Raw genomic sequence first — 19486 nt, 5'->3', positions numbered from 1 at the left:
GTTTCTCTCAAATATAACCCCGGGTCACCAGTGACGTCTTTTGTCTTTTGATTGACTGATCGATTATGACGATATTTTATTTATTTTTATACGTCCTAATAGTCAAATTTAAAGAAAAATACGTTTAAATATTTTTTTTCAAATTACCTATATCATCTTTCAATAGACTTGCACAATTATAAAGTTAATTTAGATATTCTAATTTTTGTTTTTATTTTATTTCACAAGCGGCAATTTACTCATATATTGTGCATATTCTATTAACGAAATATGTGTATACATTGACCCGACACCGGAACATTTTTCGATGCGCACCGGAAAAGTCACGAGGTCAAATTATCATCCGGGTATCTGTTGGTAAGGACCGAAGTAGAAGCGTGAGGATCACAACTAAGGGGGCTCTTACCCCTTCAAGAATTAGTATTTTGATAAGTAAGAGTTTTTTTTCGGCACTAAATACATTCTTCATCAATTTTCATTCAGATTGGTCGTTTATTTTTGATTCTTGGATCATAAACTGGCACATGTAAACGCACGTCATATCAAAACAAAGCATGTCGCAAAATCCCAATTTGCATCACTCTAAGAAAACCACATCAGGGAAATAACACAACCATATTCTTACTTTATTATATTCGTGGAGATTAAAAGAGTACTTTGGAATTCCTATTTCTAAGAAAACTAGGTCTACTGTAATCGCCGAAAATAGCCTGTTGATTCGTTATTAACTTCGAAATGATTTACATCTGTTGCTGATATAGGAGAGTTCTTCTCATTGTCATCACTTACCTGTGATTTGGTTTTAGTTGGCAAAAAATGCATTGAGTGGCATGGGGCATCAACTTTAAATCATCATAACTTTTTCATTTGTTAAGATAATCGAAAAATATTTTGGTTCCCAAAATTGCAAATAGAATTCTTTTTATCCATGGAATTTTTAAATAAATATTCAGTACAGAGCAGTCCGGTATGTCTGCGCACCTAAGACTTGCTGTCTTGTATAAACATAAGTTCATGGTTGACTGTCCTTTAAAATTTCGAAAACTAAATCTACATACAATGTTTTTTTTTTCAGGAAATCAATCTTTATAACCAGTGGCATTAGCAAATTTGATTTATTTGTTTTCTATATGACAAACATGCTGTTTTCTTGTAAACAATGAAAGTCCGGTCATTCTGCGCATGCCGAGAATAAACACCTGAGTATGGATAAAGGAATGATTATGAAATTTCAAATTAAGTTTTACAAATTGTTCAGAACATTCATTGAACAGAGCAAACTGTTTTAGTTGATTTTAACCAATAAAAGTTGCAAAACAATGGGTTCGAATTGTAGTTGTTGTGATACGTTAGAGATAATGTGATTTTTAAGCGGAGCTAAAGTTACGAGTTTCTTTTATTAAATGAACTGATTAGGCAGTTATAAGTTTTAATAACCAATTAATATATATCTATTGTAAATGTCTATGGTACAGTCACAAAATCTAGTTATTTATAAGATGCTCTGTGAGGTAACACCCAAGGGACATTATTTGCCATTGTGCATACCCGTAACCTTTTTCTGCCCATTGACACACAATGCCTTGCTAACTCAATCTCCTCTGAAGTTGTAAAAATGGTCGGACTACCCATTCTTAAGTTATCAACCCCTGTAATATTGTTTAATCGATCGTAATCTGAGTGTGCTCTCTGGGACACCATGTCTTCTAGCTGCACCTTTTATACTTTCTCCCTTAATTCTGACATCATCAAAAGCCTCTGTTAACATTTCTAAATTATAATTTGCTCTTTTTTTATTTTGCATTGTCTAAAATTAGAAGAAGTTTAAGAAAATAATTTTTTTCTAAAAGTTTTTCTTTTCATTAACATCAGTATTTCTAAAACATTGAAATCTTTCCTTTATTTACTACTGTAGAATAACGTTCCAACCAATCAGAATGTAGAACTATCTAAGGTCAATGTCAAAGTAAAGCAGATGCTCTTCCGTGATGATGGCAGATAAAACTTTCGTTAATCTTTATATATATTTAAATTTGCATATGGCGAATCATATCCTTTGGAGATTATTAAGAAAGAAACATGGTTTTGAGCTAATATATGAAAATGCATAACAGGTGAGCGATTCTAAATCACATGTAGTGCATTGTTTACTAGGTCATTCTGTCGTGGGTCATTACACATTAGGGAATCCCCTCTAATCCAGTCAATTTATCGACTGATACATAATTTTAGAGATTTTTTAAAATAATTTTACTTACAAGTGGTATTGAAAGAACGAAACTTACCAAATATGTCTTGTATTCTTGATTGATATTTTGTTTTACGGATGAAAACAGGTGATTGTCAATTTTCTATTTACGGACATGACGTCAGCGCAGACATACCGGATGCGCAGAGTTCGGGGAAAACACTGTAATTAGACTTCATGTGCATGAGATTTTACTTATAAATTTATGTGAAAATAGACGTTTGCAAATAAGTATCATAACAAATTTATTTTTCAAGTAAAGATTTATTTATACGAAATATGAATTATTTTATCTAAATGAAACATTTCACAGAACCAAAATTAGATATAAAATAACAAAGTTATAAAGTTTTTGAAAGTTGGGAAGTTTTTGATTGTTTATTCATTTGTTTATCTGCCAACCAATTTGACACTTAATGATATGCAAATTAGTGGATATGATATCACCAATGATATTGGCGAACTCTCCTGTTGGTTGTGAATCGCAACTCTTATGATTCTTAGAACATAAGATCAATGAGAGGTACAGTAGGCACCACTGTTGATACAACAAAGCTGTATTTGTATGAGATGTATATCCTGAAATGATTTAGAAGAAGCAGAATTTTATACCTCCAATTAATCTTAGAGTAGTCCAAATAATTATGTCTTGGGAGACTTATTTTGCATGGTCTACTTGGTCTTATCTAATCTCAATCTGACATCATGAATTCACAGGTGTTGGAGCAGTTCACTTGCTCAGACATTCTTTTCTGCCATATTACAGGAAATTCTTTTTAACCTTCTATATAACAAATTGTACATGTACTAGTCTAGGAGTAGTTCTCATCAACTGATTTTTGTCCTCTCCTTTGAGACAAGTTTTTGTCATAAATTTAGAAAAAATGTCTTACAGAATGCTGGTATTTTGCTCCCAAAAAATGAACTATCATAATGTTAACAGTTATGAAAAGTGTTAGATCGGTACTTTTTTCCATAAACATAATATCACGAACACAGATAAATGTATAAAAAGATCATTTACTGAACTTCAGATACAAATAAATATCAGCTGGGATCGTCTAAGCACATACATGTAGTGTTTAATCTAGGATTAGAAAAGAGCATGGTTATTTTTTTTACCATAGAGCACTTTTTGTCGCGATGTTTGATTTTTAGGGCTCATTGGTTTGTATAAAAATTGTCATACAATTTTTTAAAAATCAGACATATCAGAATTAAAACCTTTTTATTTGAACTAAAACTTAATTTGAGAAATTCACATATCTGCCAACTTTTGGAAATCCCCATAGGGGTTTTTATGTGGGACAACATGTGAATCGACATTTTCGGCACATATTTTGCGTATTGTGTGGGATTTACTGTAGTAATGTTTGAGACAATCACGATAGCATTAAAGGGTCTTTTTCAGTTGAACGACGTGCATGCACTATAATAGATTGAAGTTTGTAAGCCCCCCTTTTTTTTGTTGGATTCCTCCAAACCTATTTGAAATTCCTAAGTTTTTTTTTAGATTAAAAAAAAATGAATGTGGAAACTTTAATTTACCTACAAATTCATTTCAGCTATTCGAAAATTTACACATTGAACAAGTTTCCTTCTTTCCATTTATGTCAGTTAAAGGAGAGTTTGTATTCATGTTGTGAATTTGAAGTTTTACAGTTCAGCAAGTATTTTGGGGCCTAAATAAGTCAAAAGTGGAGGATGTGACAGCATGATGCTGTATAGTTTCTTGAGTACAGATTGAGGGAAATTTGTGCAACTCTTACTTTTCATTAAATGCATACATGTACCATGAGGTGCAGTATTTGAGGGAATGTAACAATATTCAAGAATGTTGATACTGAATTTCCAAAATCATCACCATTTGAAAGGAATAGTCTTTTAACTATTGCAAACGAAACTTTTTGGAAAAATACTGCATTGTTGAAATTACAGAAAATGTGAAGACTGCAGGGGAGGTAACTCATTTTGTATAAACAATAATTTTAAAATTTGTTTACACAGTGGTTCTACAAATTTAAGACCTATGAAAATGACAGTATTGTCAAATTAATTGTGGAATAGAATTTAAACTGTAGGAAATGATTGGATGTTCACAAAATAGTGATAGATCACACAGAAATTTCTAGTGTTTTGTCATGGAAAAGTGCATATTTTTTTAAATCTTTGGTGTGTGGAGGTTCAAGTCATTTATAAGTAATTTAGTGATTACTGTTATAAAGTCCAGTAGCCATGGTAAGATACTGAAAAAAAATATTACTGAGTTACAGTACAAATCAGCAGTGCCTTTCCAAAACTAACAGTCAAATACTATAATTTATAAAATACCAGGCACTTAGACACTACCACAGGATGAAAGCATGCATGGAGTAGGTGGAAAAAGGGTAAAAATATTAGACCCTTTTCGATTCATTCTCTCACAATTTTAGTTCCAAAAGTTTGTGCCAAGTAAGGTTTTTTGAAAATCAGCCACCTTATGCTGAGGAGAGAACCTAATACGGCAGGGGACTGAAACGTTCTGGATACTGTTTTTCATTTGAATTACACCTGTTTACCATTACATATACATGTATATTAAATCTGTCTATGTATAAATGCTTAATTACCTTTAAACAATATATCCACCAAATTTCAACTTTTAATTTTAAATTTTACAAAATTTGACAGGGGTAACTTGGTGTGCTAAACAGTGCACCTTAATGTACATGTAATTGTATAGTGTACCCTTTTACATGTACTTTCATTTAAATCTTTTAACTTAATGCAAATAATATTGTCTCCAAACTAAAGATTTAGGACAATTACATTATGCTTAAATTCTGTTGCTTTCAAGGTAAATATACATTATAAATTCTTTGTTTGTTCAAAATAACTTGAATTTAAAGACTAGTATAAGCAGATATATTTAGACGAAATAAACACATTTTTCTTTCCAGGCTTGTGTCATTGCAAGTTATGGGTTGGAATTGTAATGCAGTTGGGAGAGTATTGGACACAGTGTAACATTATTGTATCTAGGGGAAATCGTGTAACATTTAAAATGAATTTTTTTGCATTCAAAAATCATAATTATACTTTGCAAATTGTATGAGTTTTGCCTAATCAGTGAATGTGTCACTTTATTCTTGTATGGCTTGAAGGGAAACACTTTTCATTGGACCTTTGGGACCTGATGGACGGAATTTATGCAGGTCTGAAAAAAATGATTACTGTGCAGGACCTTATGCCTGGCAATATTTTAGTCTGCATAGGTCCTCAAAAATTAAAATCGCTGTCAATCCTCATTATATTGTATATTTTGTTTAAAATAAAAGTCAACTTTTTTGTTCCTATTCCTTTAGCTCTATTCTTAAAGTATTTATATTGTTCCAGCTAGGATTCAAAAAGGGAAGATAATGGTCTTAGAAAGGGTTTGTTGCCGGACAAATTATGACGGAGAAAACGGCACACCCTATGACTCTACATTATTTTAACAAGTACTACATCCACTTTGTCAACAACACACTGAAAACAACTTTCATCACAGTTCAATTTTACTTGTGAGATGTTTAAGATTTAGCCTGTACATATGCTCATTTTTGACCAATATGACTTGAGAGGATACTCTTTCCACCTCTGCTGTGCTCAATGGAACCAGAGCAGCAGTACTCAGAAGGTTGAGATTTTGGATACATGGCCTGCAACCTAAATTTCTCACTGAAAAGAAACTGTATCAATTTTATAATGCTCCTCTCCTGACTTTCTTTCCCTAGAATTAATTCTATTAGACTTGTCCATTCTGATAATAAAATGCCATGATCTATGTAGAAGTGTTCATCCTGTGTTCTAATCTCTACAATGCATGTCTCTGGTACATGTACATTCTTTGTCATTACCTTAAATTCAAATCATCAATTTTGCTCAAAATTGAGCAAAATTGAATTTTTAACAGAGTCCATTTACAAACTACATGTAAAATATAGTCATAGAAATGAAATAGGGCCTAAGTGAAAATAAAATTTGCAAGACTCACAGTTACTCTCTCAACCTTCTTTCCCGCTTGGGCATTTTGGCAGAAATGATTTAAAAATCCCCCAAAACACAAAATTAATTTATTCAGTTATTGAGTTCAAATCACCTTTAATGTGTTTACTTTGTAAATCGAATCAATGGGCAATCAGTTGAGGTCTCACTAACCACTTCCGGGTCAAATGGCCACCCCCCTATATAGTACCAAAAACACACTGAACCTAGACATATGCATTGTAAGTGCATTATTTGCGTGTATTATGATTAAAAGTAGTCAAAATAAAGCTAAGAATGTGTACTTTAAAATCATATATGTAATTAACTACAAAAGTGTATGAATATTGTTTACATGTGTGAGTAATTTGCCTCCATGCTGTCAGATAGCAGAACAGGTAAAAATGTGGATTTTCAGTATTATTTATTCAAGTAAATTTTGTGAAGAATTTCTACTATCATCGTACCATTAGCATAATGATTTTGGAAGCCTTACTTTCCAAGCTTCGCAACGGTATGCAACTTCAAGATGTCATTTGTCCTGGGAATTCACAGTGAGACTTTGAAAATTACTTTTTTTAACATGTAAAGTAATGGAAACGTTAGAAGTGGTTAGTGAGACCTGATTCAAAACAGTCAATATTGGTTACAATCTGTGCACATTCCAATGGAAAAACAAGTAAAATAGTAATGATGTAAATAAAATTTCTGATGAGAAATTGGGAAACAGGCATTTGAAATTATTAAATGGGGATGATGGCATTCATGCATCTGAAAAGGGCACTGGTGGGAGCTTGGAAAACAATGGGCAGACTGCCCTGTCGAAAGGGGATAGCTGTAACACTGATTTTGTATACTTAAAGATCATGAAATACAAATGTATGTCATTGCCAATCAATGTAATGTCAAAATGATACGGGTCGCTGAAGTCTGATGAACATCAAATTTATTCCATAGCATTTAAGTTGATACAAATGTAAATCTGGTAGATCTTGCTACTCTGTGTCGCTGGTTCATGCCTGGAACTTCCCTACTGTTTCTCAACACTACACAAAAATATAGTCGGGAATGGCTTAGTCATACAGTTGGACTTTTTCCTTTTTTCTGTCCTAAATCCACCACACATGGTGATTACACTTTGTCTTGTTAAACTTCAGGTACAACTCTAAAATGGTGGCATAAATAAATATATGTCTAATTAACAGTGAATAAATAAGGGTGGACTCAAGATTCAACTCTCTACATTTAGTAGTATAGATATGTTAATCATGTATCCTTATGAATTTAGTGTTTTTAAGTAATATGCCAGTTAGTTTGCAAGTCATTGGGTATGCTTTGATACAACAAATTTGTTTTTTTAATTGAATTCAACTATGATTTTTTAATTACAGGAAATCCTCACTTTTGACCCAAGATGACAGACAAAGATGAGAAAGGAGATGAGGAGAAGATGTATGGTGGTTGTGAGGGTCCTGATGCCATGTATGTTAAACTTGTATCATCTGATGGGCATGAATTTTATGTAAAGAGAGACCATGCTTTAACATCTGGGACTATAAAAGCAATGCTGAGTGGTCCAGGTAAGTGATGTGTTTGAACACTCTATCTTGTTAGGCCTGTTCAGTTTATTTCTAAATTCTAATATGACTTCTTCATATCATCAAACAGTATATGTTGGTACAACCCCATTTTTAGCACTGCACACTGTCTCTTGATGACAAAACACTATGAATATCAAAAGAACCTAATCCAGGGACAAAGACCAGGCATGGAAACAGACATACACAACAAAGAACACAAAGTAACTAAAATCATACACACAAAGCAACAAAAGCAAATGGGCAACTTGGACTCCACTAAAAACTGAGAGCACGGACCAGGTGTACCGTTAGGGTAAGGATACTCTGCTTTTCTCGAAACACTTGCCGAGTTGCTCATAAAAAGTCAAGTTCAGGGTAGACTAAAGAGGAAAGAAAAACTACATGTATGATACGTTGAACAAATCAGTTTTCATGGCGCAGATGGATACACCGTAACAATCCACGAGTGGAAGGTCAGGGGTCCCCAGAGGGGTCACTTATGAGAAAAAATATGATGATTTCCTGCAATTTTGGCTTCAGATTGGCCTAAAACCGGAAGTGGTTAGTATATGAGGTTGACATCGTGGGAATGATTAGAGACATCATTATTCTAAAGAAACCTGGTGAAATGAAGCAGTATGAATCCATTCTGCTGTTGTAAGAGGTAGAGAATTGAGCACTACCCCTAAAAAATTCGCAATTTTTTGTGGCCTTCTCAACTCATGACCCCTTGTTCAGCTGTCAAGTCCCTATTTTTGCTAAAACTCTGTATAATATAACCTCATTTTAAAGCACATGACTGTATATATATGGTTCTGGCATGGTAAGGGTTATCATAGATTTAGATTGTTTAGCAGTTCCTTAATATTTCATGTTTTCTTTCAGGACAATTTGCTGAGAACGAAACAAATGAGATAAATTTTAGGGAAATACCGTAAGTACATGTAGTATAGACTTTTTATACACAATTGTGGTTGTTCATTGGTATGACACTGTCGTTGTTGTCTGTAGACACTTGGTTTTCGTGTTATGAATTGATTATTTGTTGGTTGATCTTTATAAAATTTAAGAGCAAGGTTTCAAACCACAAAAGGAAGGTTGGTATTGATTATGGGGGTTATAGCCCCAACTGTTGTAGAATTAGGGGCGTAAAACAAGCATTTCATAAAATTTTAACTTTAAAACTCCAGTAAAAGCAAAGGAATGTCAATGATATTTTTTCACGCAGATTGATTTTGGGGGATAAAGACTTGAACTTTTCAGAAATTAGGGCCCAAAAGAGGGACCAAAACCATGCATTTTCCCAGTATCAAGAAAATAACTTGTTTATTTTTGGTCCAATTTTAAGAATTTTATTTTAATCCTTGTAAAAATCCTTGCTTACATTTTTTTTCAGATATTATTTGTGGTTTTCAGGTGGTGAGGGTAAAACGGCCCACACCAACAAAAAATTTATTTTTTAGTTTTCACTAATTATGTTATCACGACAAACGCCCAGGTGAGCTATTGACATAGCATGGCATTTGTCGTCTGTAGTCATTTATTGAAAGCTTCATCTCTGAAACAAAAAGAGCAATTCGAACCAAGCTTGGTGTGAATGTTTCTTAGGATGTTCTGCATAGAACTAATATGGGGAATTTTGATTTGTCGAAAATTCATGGCTGCTTTTACTAAAAATAGAATACAGGGGTCAAACAGAAGTTTTTTACGTAATCTCCAAAAGCGTTAGGATTAACCAAATTCTGACAGGGTAAAAGTGTTCAACATGATGAGATCTGTCTGTGATCAAATTTTGTTTGGATCTGTTAAGGTCTCACTAAACGCTTCTAACGTTTCCATTACTTTACATGTTAAACAAGTAATTTTCAAAGTTTCACTGTGAATTCCCAGGACAGATAAAATCTTGGAGTTGCATACCATTGCAAAGCTTGGAAAATAAGGCCTTCAAAATCATTATGCTAGTGGTACAATAATTGTTGAAATTCTTCACAAAATTTACTTGAATAAATAATACTGAAAATCCACATTTTAACCTTTTCTGCTAACTGACAGCATGGAGGCAAATACATGTAACTCACACATGTAAATACACTTTTGTAGTAAATTACAAATATGATTTTAAACTACACATTCTCAGCTTTATTTTGACTAATTTTGATCAGAAGACACACATAATGCATAGATCCAGGTTCAGTGTGTTTTTGGTACTACATACATGTAGATGTAGGAACAATTGACCCAGAAGTGGTTAGGGAGACTTAAGCAATGTTGGAGTTATGGACCTTTTTTCCCTATTCAATGTTATTTTTTCAAAAATCTTTTCCTCAGAAACTACTAGACCAATCAGAACCAAACTTGGTATGAATATTCCTTAGTGTGTTATGCATAGAACTGATGTGATTTTTTTAATCCATCTAAAACATGGCTGCCATTATATTACTACACATAGAACATAGGGGTCAGATAGATATTTTTCACATATATCTCCAAAACTGTTAGGTTTAGCCGTACTCTATCAATTACTGAAATGATCCTCATTATAAGGCCTACTAAAGTATGCATTGGGTCGAAGTTGTCAGATGACTCATTGTTTGAGTTATTGTCCTTGAAAGGTGAAAAATGGTGTTTGTTTACACAGTTTTCAGCCAGTATCTTGAAAACTATAATACATGTAGATAGAAAGAAATTTCATTGCTGAAATGATCCTCCTGATAGGGCCTACATAAGTGTGATCAAAGTTGTCGGACAACTCTTAAATTTCTTGCCCTTGAAAGGCAAAAAATGATGTTTTCAGCCAATATCTTGAAAATTGTATAATAAATAAAATGAAAATTTCAGTTGAAGGAATGATCATTATGATAAGTCCTTCCAAAGACTTCTGTAAGTCAAAATTGTCAGTCAGTTCCTTGGTAGAGTATTTGCCCTTGAAAGGCAAAAATTTCAGCAGATGAGCTATTTAGGATCCTTTGAGCTTCTTGTTTATTTTTGGTCTGATTTTGGAATTTTTCCTTTTCATTGAATTCCTTATGAAAATCCTTGCCTGCATTTGTCCATAAGATTTCAGGTGCATATTGTGTATTTCTTTACTATTTTTGAGTTATAAAGTCAAATGGGCCACAACCCAAAAATACTTTTTTTATTGTTGGTCTGATATCTTTTTTTTTCTATTGGATTTCTAGAAAATCTCTGACTGTATTTCAGATACATGTATATCTTAGGTTTTCGAGATATATAGGGTCGAAGTGGCTATACCTGAAAAATTCTACATTTTACTTTCTAGTCTGATTTTTAAAACTTTAACTTGAATTTTGTGCTTTATTGTTTCTTAACCAGTTGTTATGAATTGTAAGTCCCTATGCTTCAGAGTTTGACCACTGCAGTTGTACCATGCTACGTGTGGCAAAGCTCTTTATTAAAGTGAAATACTTTTGTTGCTGTCAACATTAAAAGGAGCGTGTTAAATCACTTTTTATCTCTGTGAATTTAAGAAAATTTCTTTTTACTTTTTGAATTGTGGCCACCTTGGAATGATAGCCATTTTGAAAAATTTTTACATGTGTATTGCAGATCATAAGCCATTTTAGTGACCTATTTGTTAAACCAAGTATGAACCTTCTACAATCTTTTGGTCTATTTGTTACAAAATTTGTTACCTACATATGGTGCCCTATTTATGTGCCAAGATTGGATTAAATCATTCTGAGGAATGCTGCAGACAAAACATGCAGTAGACAAAAGAAGAATTAAAAAAAAAACAATATGTTAAAGGTTTGGTCAACACATATATATATATGAAAATATACATGTATATTAATTATTTGTTGTATGCATGGATTGTTCATGTAATTTTAAAATTTACATACACTATGTGAAAGCAAGTTGAATAAACTTTTGCAATAGATATGTTTGTTTGCTTTTTTGCTGAAAAATAGTTCCTGTGTATCTGTAATCAAATACTCTATTATTTTACAATTAATACATACATCAGTGTTGTATTTTAAGGTTTTTGGAATATATATGATTTTAGAAAGCATGTGATATTTTATATTTTCAGGTCACATGTTTTACAGAAAGTGTGTATGTATTTTACATACAAAGTAAGATACACTAACAGTTCAACAGAGATTCCAGAGTTCCCCATTGCTCCTGAAATCGCATTAGAACTTTTAATGGCTGCTAATTTCCTTGATTGTTGAAATATTTTGTTTTTAAGTGGTGTTAACCTGGTTAGTTTTCTTCGGTTAATTTATTAAATCATAGAATTGTTAACCATTGTAATTTAACTTTAAGCTAAAGCTTTTTTACTTGCATACAGCAAATAATATTACATATTCCGACAAAAAAAGATGCCTTGGAAAGAATGAAGTTTAACATGAGATTAAGGTTTTTTACAAATTGTTTATACTATTATTCTAATTAGTGGCCAATTTGTAAATTAGTAGTTGAAAACAAATATATTTGTTGTAATGAAAATGTTTTTCAATCTATTTGAAAAGATATCTGGTCAGAACAACTACACTATATAGATGAATATTTCTTCAGCTTTATCTAGTGCTTACTTGCTGCTCAAATAATGGCACATTGTAATCGCTTTAGGTATAAAATAGTGTATTATTTCATTATTTATACAGTCCACCCCATCTCTTACATAAAGTTTGCAATATGCGAAAAATATTTAACAAGATCTATCTTAAATTCAGGCTTCTAAAAATGGAGTTTCTGTATGGAGAAATAAAGATGTTGTGTTGCATTACAAATACTGTATTTTTATGACTGCATGGAAAATATATATATATATGAACTACATGTATTTGTATAACATCTTGAATATCCAACTTCTGATTATTTTTTGTCTGAATTTTAGATAGATAGAAGCATAAATAGGCATTGGTGTTTCTTTTATCCTTTAATTATTAGTTTTTATCCTCTCTCCGTGTATGATTCTTGACAATTAATTTTTGTAAAAAGGTATGTGCAAGTGTTCTGTATTTTTTTTAGGTCTGTGGTAATACATTGTGTAGGTGAGAGGCAAAAAAAAATGTTGTTCACATGTATTTCATGTATTAAATTTTTTAAGAGAAAAAATAGTTGTTTTAGTATTCAGCAGAGAAAAAAAAACGACAAACAACAAAAAAGTGAAAGAACAAATAACATTTATTGTTGTAATGCCTGATCAGTTGTTTCAAGAGGGAGATACATGTATGTAGGTTCTGTATGTCTCGTTTTATTTTCATTTTCCTTACTGGAATTTCTGATGTAGAACGAATTGAAATCCATTGGCTGATCTGCATTATATTGTTTACTTCCGGGATCTTGAGATGCTGTTTTACAATGCAAAATCTTCCATTTAATGCTTTTTCCTAAACACTGTTATCATGTAAAAAATAGAAATTTGTCTTTTTTATCAGCATTTTACACTAAAAGATGTTTTGCTTTTAATTCTGAACTCAACGCTCAGTGAATGACAAATCTCTTTGCATTTGAATGGTAGACTAGGACCCGTTCTTATGAAACCATACATGATGAGATTTACATACCCTATTTGCATTAATACCTCTTATAGATTTTCATACTGTACCACGTAAAGTGGTTAAGTACGATGTGATACCCTTCGAATTTATTGTAGTTAAGTGGCTGTCCCTCAAAGCTTTAAAGATGATAACTTCCGAAGATATTGAATGATCTTTAACTTAGTAGAGTTATTGAGTATCATAAAATACTGATCATGTTCTAATTTCAGTTAGATCAGATAAATTTCACCAAAGTTACTTGTTTTACACCCTTCTTTTTAAATTGAGTTATTTTTCTCAGATTTTTAATGAAATGTGATATTTTGTTCTTTTGATATATAAAGTTTGAATTTACTGTCAGTTATTTTGTCCCATCGGTTTTTTATACCCCCTTCAAACGAAATTTAGGGGAGGTTATATAACTTCTATATTGTAATTTCTTTAATATAGGTTTCACCCTGTCTGCCCGTCTATCCATCCACACTATTTCTAAGCAGCTTGCAGCATTGTTATGAAACTTTGTGGGATGTAATATAACCACATGGAGATGTGCGTACTGTAAGGAATTTACGTTTCACAAACATTGTAGAAATGACAGCTGTTGAACTTGGGCATTTTATCAGCAAAAAATGGCCTGATGTGTTATCCGCAACTTCTCAACGACTTGCAGGATTGTTATGAAGTTTGACGGAGTGCAAGAATACCATATTGGATGTGCATACTGTCAGGAATTTATGTTTAGGCAAAAATTGTAGAAGTGCTGGTTCTTTAAACTTGAGGCATTTTTCAGCAAAACTTGGTCTAACGTGTTGTTCGCAGCTCCTTCTTAGCTACTTGCAGGATTGTAATGAAACTCGGTGGAGTGTTAGATTACCATATTTGGATATGCATTTTGTCAGGAATTTATGTTAGGGCAAAAACTGTAGAAATGACGGCTGTTGGACGTCGGCGTTTTTCAGCATAACATGGTCTGATGCTCCTCCATAACAACTTGCAGGATTATTATGAAACTATGAATGGGGTGTCAAATTACCATATGAGGATGTGCAGATTGTCAGGAATTTATGTTTAAAGTAAATTTGCATTCATATTCTGTCATTGTGCTGTCAACAACAAAACAAATAGTACTGATTGTGGTTAAGAGTGGTGTTATAGAAATGGCAGCTAAGTTGTGTGGAAAAAGTCGATCCGCCATAAAAATATGCCCAATATGAATATTGTGTCGACATTGGTCCCTAAATGTGCAACGGGTGGGGTAGTAGTTCCATTAGGGGCAATGTCAATTTTCGATAGATTTTTAAAAGTTACATTTCTTGTAATATGAACGGCAGAAACTTTTTTTTTCAACTAATTTGAGCTATAAGGGTGAAAGTTATTTAGAGGTTTATACTGAGTGGAGAAATAAGTTGAGTATGGGTGATATTTTGTTCTAATGTGATAATATGTAATTTTTTAACATGCACGCAATACAACACAGCATGGTTGACTATAATTTAATGTTCGCTTGTGTGTCCTAGTTTTTGTTTTTCCTCCAAAGGTCCTAGAGTGGCATATGTTAATACAACTAATAACCATTTAGGCTGACTGATTTTATCGAACTTGACAGGACTGTTGTATGGAAGAGCCTTGGTTGATTCCGTTTGATCAAACTAGATTGCAACAAGAGGATATTTCAAGATTCTGATCTACCACTTTTCAAATAATAAAAGTACTATGCAACCAAAGATGCCAGTGTTCAAAGCTTGCTAGGGTTGATAACCTAAATGCATTCTACAGAATATGTTTTGTGCGGCCACTTAACTTCGCCGAATAAATCCGATGGTAAAGCTCATTTTGTCATATACCTCAAACAAGGTTTAGTACATGTAGTGCAGAATAACGTATGGAATGTTGTTTCTGCTGTTCAGGTAGCTTGGATCATACGATATGACCGCCAGATTTTTTTAATTGTGAATTCGGGTTCCAAGTCCAAACAAGTTGTTCACGTAAGCCTTTGTCATCACTTAGTGTCGTGTTAACATTTTAAAGAAGACCTCCTCTGAAGCCGTAGGGTGTATTTTAACCAACATTGGTCAGGACGTTTTTTTTTTTGTTTTTTTTTTTTTCCATTGTCTATTACACCTCCACGAAAACAAACATGGTGGCCGTATCTATTTCTAGAATATAGGGAAAAAGCTACTTACTGCATACCAAAAACTATTAATGACAGAAAAAAAGTTAGGGTGATCATAGGAAAGTCGAAAAAGTCGGTTCTCATACTGTAGACTTATTCACCACAACGATCCACGATTTCATGTCTTGAAATGATTGTCTTTTATCTTGTACAACAATTTCTTGTTTCAGAATCCAAATTGTTATAACTATATAACTAAACAAAAAGTCCGCGTTGTGTTGTGATATGAAAACTCCGCATGCAGGTGCTCCAAGATGTTGTAACAGATTAAAGGAAAGTTGACGATACGGAATGCGAAGTCATTGCAGTAGAATGTTGTGAAATACGTTTTTACAAATATTAATTATCCTGAAGTATTTTGGGAATTATAATAGTTTTGGGAAGACAAAAATATACTTAGGGATAATGGTTTAGCATTGTCTTACCATTTAAGTCATTAATTTTCCGCCATAGTAGAGTTATCGTTCTTTTGGCGTACATTAATTTTATACCAGGACTGGTTAGATGCGGGTTTAAATTCCGTGTTTTGAGTAAATTAGTCTTGTTATAGAATATTGTTGTATATAGTTATGTTTTATTTGTTCTGCATATTTGTCAGTCGCGTCAGAGTTGTGAACGTCTTTTATTCCGCGAAATTAGTGTATTGCGGGAAATTTTATGCGTTGTCGTCAACAATCTGACGTTGGTGTTTCTACTGAAAACAAAGTTGGTAAGTTCGAAATTAGACTGTCCCAGGGATCTTCTGTGTCCTTCCCTTGACCTGTTTATTTGCCACGTTTGGACTTGTGGATATTTATATAGTCAACGATAAGCTTCATAGCTCTTTTTATACACATCTTCCTGTATTTCAAGTGTTTTAGACGGTGAATTCCGTAACGCTTTTACTTGAAGGTTAGCCCAACCCCGGCCTTGATTTGATATTTTATTATTATCACTGATAATTATTTAGTGTTATATTTATACTTTTGTCTAAATTACTGACATTATGCAGGTTCTTTGACTTGGGTAACGGAATTTGTATATTGTTTTTGGATTGTCAAAATTATATTCCTGCATAATAAACTATTCATTTTTATACGTGTTACATGCAGCTTCTACGCCCATCAGTTTCTGATTATTTCGTAATTTCCGCTAGGTTTCCTAGTTTTACAATATTGGTGGCAGCGGTGTACGTACCAAGTTTGCGTAGCTATATCTGACTGACGATTTTTGTAAAATAGTAGTTGCTGTATGGTTTTTCATTGCTGAAGGACTGAATTGTTTGATGCAATACCTCTTAACTGGAACGTGAATTCGTTTAGTTGAGAGTAAATTTGACTTTTTTGTATTCTGAAACTGAATAGTTTTGAATACGTTTGGGTAAAGAATTCTACCATATTTTTTTGAAGAGAATTAGTTGTAGAAATTTAACAGTAAAATAGTTCAATAATTATGGCGGATAGTCCTGTGGTTCATTCTAGTTCTCGTACTGGTGTTGTTACTAGATCTCAGTTTTCAAAAAAGGGGGAAATATAGTATATGAGATGGCAAACTTTGACAATATTTCTCAAACTGAGATATCACAGTTGGCAAGTAGTCACAGTAGTGGATTACTTCATGAGAGATGCTTAAGTGAAGGTGCATTAAATATAACCAGTTCTGAGGTAAATACAGACTAGTGATGTTAGACAAGAGAATATGAAGCTCAAACAGCAGTTATCAGATGTAAGTAATCAACTAGCTCAGACAGAAGATAGTCTAGAACATGCTGAGCACGATGTAGCAGAGACAAAAAGAGAACTTTTTGACACTATGCAGAGTTTGTTGAAGGTTACAAAAGACGTGTCAAATTATGAAAAGCTCTTGAATGATTCAAATGTGCAAAATTGGCATTTGAAGCAAGACATTGAGAATTTATAAACTGAGAAAATCAGGTTGCAGTACTACATGAAAAAAGATCTTGACCAGATAAAGAATGAAAATGTCAAACTAGAATACGAGATGAAAAACAAAGATTCAGAGATACAACGTCTGACATTAGAGTTGAGAAATGTGTCAAGGGCAGGCAATTGGAGTGCCACTGAGAATAGTAACTCAGCATTACAGAGAAACGCTGGTGCACAGAGGGTAGATTATGGTCGCGGAAATAAATGAGTTTTATGATACTAGGGGTTACATTCAAACAGGTATGGGTAACCATAGTAGCAGTATTAGCAGTTACGAAACCATAGGAACTAAGCCTTCATCCTCACGGGATTCAGGTAGTGTTAGTCATTCAGAGGAACCCAAGTTCAGACTGCCATATTTTAATGGTAAAAGTGATTTTCAGAGTTTTTTGGCTATCTTTGAGATTGGAATAAAAAAAGTTCAATTGGGACAATGACAAGCAATTAGAACATCTTATGTGTAGCTTAAAAGATGAAGCTTTGGTATTTGTGACCAAATTGCCTGTATATGTAAAAGGTAACATCAGAAACCTTTATACTGCACTGGACCAGAGATATGGTGATTTTCTGTTACCTGAGCACTATCGGGAACAGTTAAATCAGGTAAAAAAGAACAGTAAAGAAACCATGATTGAGTATGCAACCAGAGTAGAGGAGATTGTGAATAAGGCATACCCAGAACTCCACCTCATTTAGTGACCACACTTACTATTGAGCACATTTTAAGAGGGTTGATAGGTCAGAATCTATCATATGAGGTAAGAACAAAACAACCAAAGACGATATCTTAAACTTTGCAACTCATAACCTAGCATGAGTGTTGTAGAAATGGAAACAAACGCCAATTGAGTATAAGGCAAACAGAGGAAGATGACTGATGAAATTAGAAAGGTTGGTAACAGTAAGCAATTTGTCACAGAAGACAAATTCAAAGAGGTGAAGAATCAGGTAAGCAATTTAACGGGTGAAATAAGTAAATTAGCTGCTACATTGCAACAAAATGGTGCTAACAGAGGTAATACAGAAAGTCGTGAGGAAAAAAGGGCACAATATGCTGAAATTACTTGTTATAAATGCAATGAAAAGGGTCATTTAAGCAGATTGTGTCCTCAAAACAAGGAGAAAAGAGGTAACCCAAGAAAGAGTAATGATGATAAGAGAAATAGGATAAAAGAAAATTATGGTAAATGCAAAGGCAATAATGTGAGTGCTGATGATAAGTCTTTAAACTAGTTGGGGATAAGGCTGACGGCCAAGACTTAGCCCAGGAAACTATTGATGGAAATGAACCTTTGACACATGGCTTGGATAATTGTTCAAAGGTTGGTTTTCCACTGTTCCTACTGAGGAGAAAACATTCTCTAATGTTGTAGTGAATGATAATAATAATTCAAAGCCTTCCGGGGTTTTGGAATTAGCTGATGAAAATCCTTGTAAATTTGTTGATTTTGATGGTGAACTGGGTGATGCAGATATTGTTATAGATAGAGTTAGAGCAGTTACATTGAAGGTTCCTGTTGTCATTAATGGTGCAGTGGTTATTGCTGTTGTCGATACAGGGGCAGAAGTGACTGTTATGAGCAAGTCTGCTTATTATCGAATTCCTGAGGTAAATCGCCCATGTCTTTATCAGGCTCGGAGAAACCTGGTTGTAGCAGAGGCTGGAAGGAAAATGAGTACTTCAGGTGTTGCTGATGTTTCAGTACAAATTGGTTCTTTACAATTTGATTGGTCATTATATGTTGCACCAATAGGGGACGATATACGTCTTGGTTGTGACGTTATTAATGACAAGGATATCACCACAAATACAAGGAGAGGTTTGCAGGTTGAAGGAGAATGGGTTAATTGTGATGTCACTCGTCGAGCTAATAAAGTTGCACGTGTACTTTTAAAGGAAACGGTGACTATTCCTCCTAACAGTGAAGTTATTCTACCAGGTCGTAGTGTTAACTCTGAAGTTTTGGATACTAGATATTGTAGTATTGAGACCTCTATTTGAAGATGACAGGAATTTGTTGGTTGCTAGATATTTAGTAGACCCT

General features: G+C 33.4%; 1 protein-coding gene across 1 annotated transcript; it reads left to right on the top strand.

Moving 5' to 3' along the window:
* Positions 1-307: 307 nt before the first annotated feature.
* On the top strand, positions 308-13703 carry LOC148628708 (elongin-C). The gene is made up of 4 exons (XM_088592900.1): positions 308-432; positions 7645-7833; positions 8719-8767; positions 11888-13703. Exons 2-4 carry the CDS (start codon positions 7668-7670, stop codon positions 12027-12029), a joined length of 357 nt encoding a protein of 118 aa, XP_088449026.1. The 5' UTR covers positions 308-432; positions 7645-7667; the 3' UTR covers positions 12030-13703.
* The last annotated feature ends 5783 nt before the right edge of the window (positions 13704-19486 follow it).

This window comes from Perna viridis, chromosome 1 (assembly GCF_037379345.1).
Source record: "Perna viridis isolate PV_CMFRI_1.1 ecotype Kerala chromosome 1, ASM3737934v1, whole genome shotgun sequence".
NCBI lineage: Eukaryota > Metazoa > Mollusca > Bivalvia > Mytilida > Mytilidae > Perna > Perna viridis.
Note: the sequence above shows the minus strand (reverse complement) of the source record. Positions and strands in the feature narration are given on the sequence as shown.

Bases quoted from the DNA above. Each gene is read 5' to 3' on its own strand.
- LOC148628708 (XM_088592900.1), top strand. From the start codon at position 7,668: ATGACAGACAAAGATGAGAAAGGAGATGAGGAGAAGATGTATGGTGGT. The intron at 7,834-8,718 runs GTAAGTGATGTG...GTTTTCTTTCAG, and splicing joins AGCAATGCTGAGTGGTCCAG to GACAATTTGCTGAGAACGAA. The intron at 8,768-11,887 runs GTAAGTACATGT...TTATATTTTCAG, and splicing joins ATAAATTTTAGGGAAATACC to GTCACATGTTTTACAGAAAG.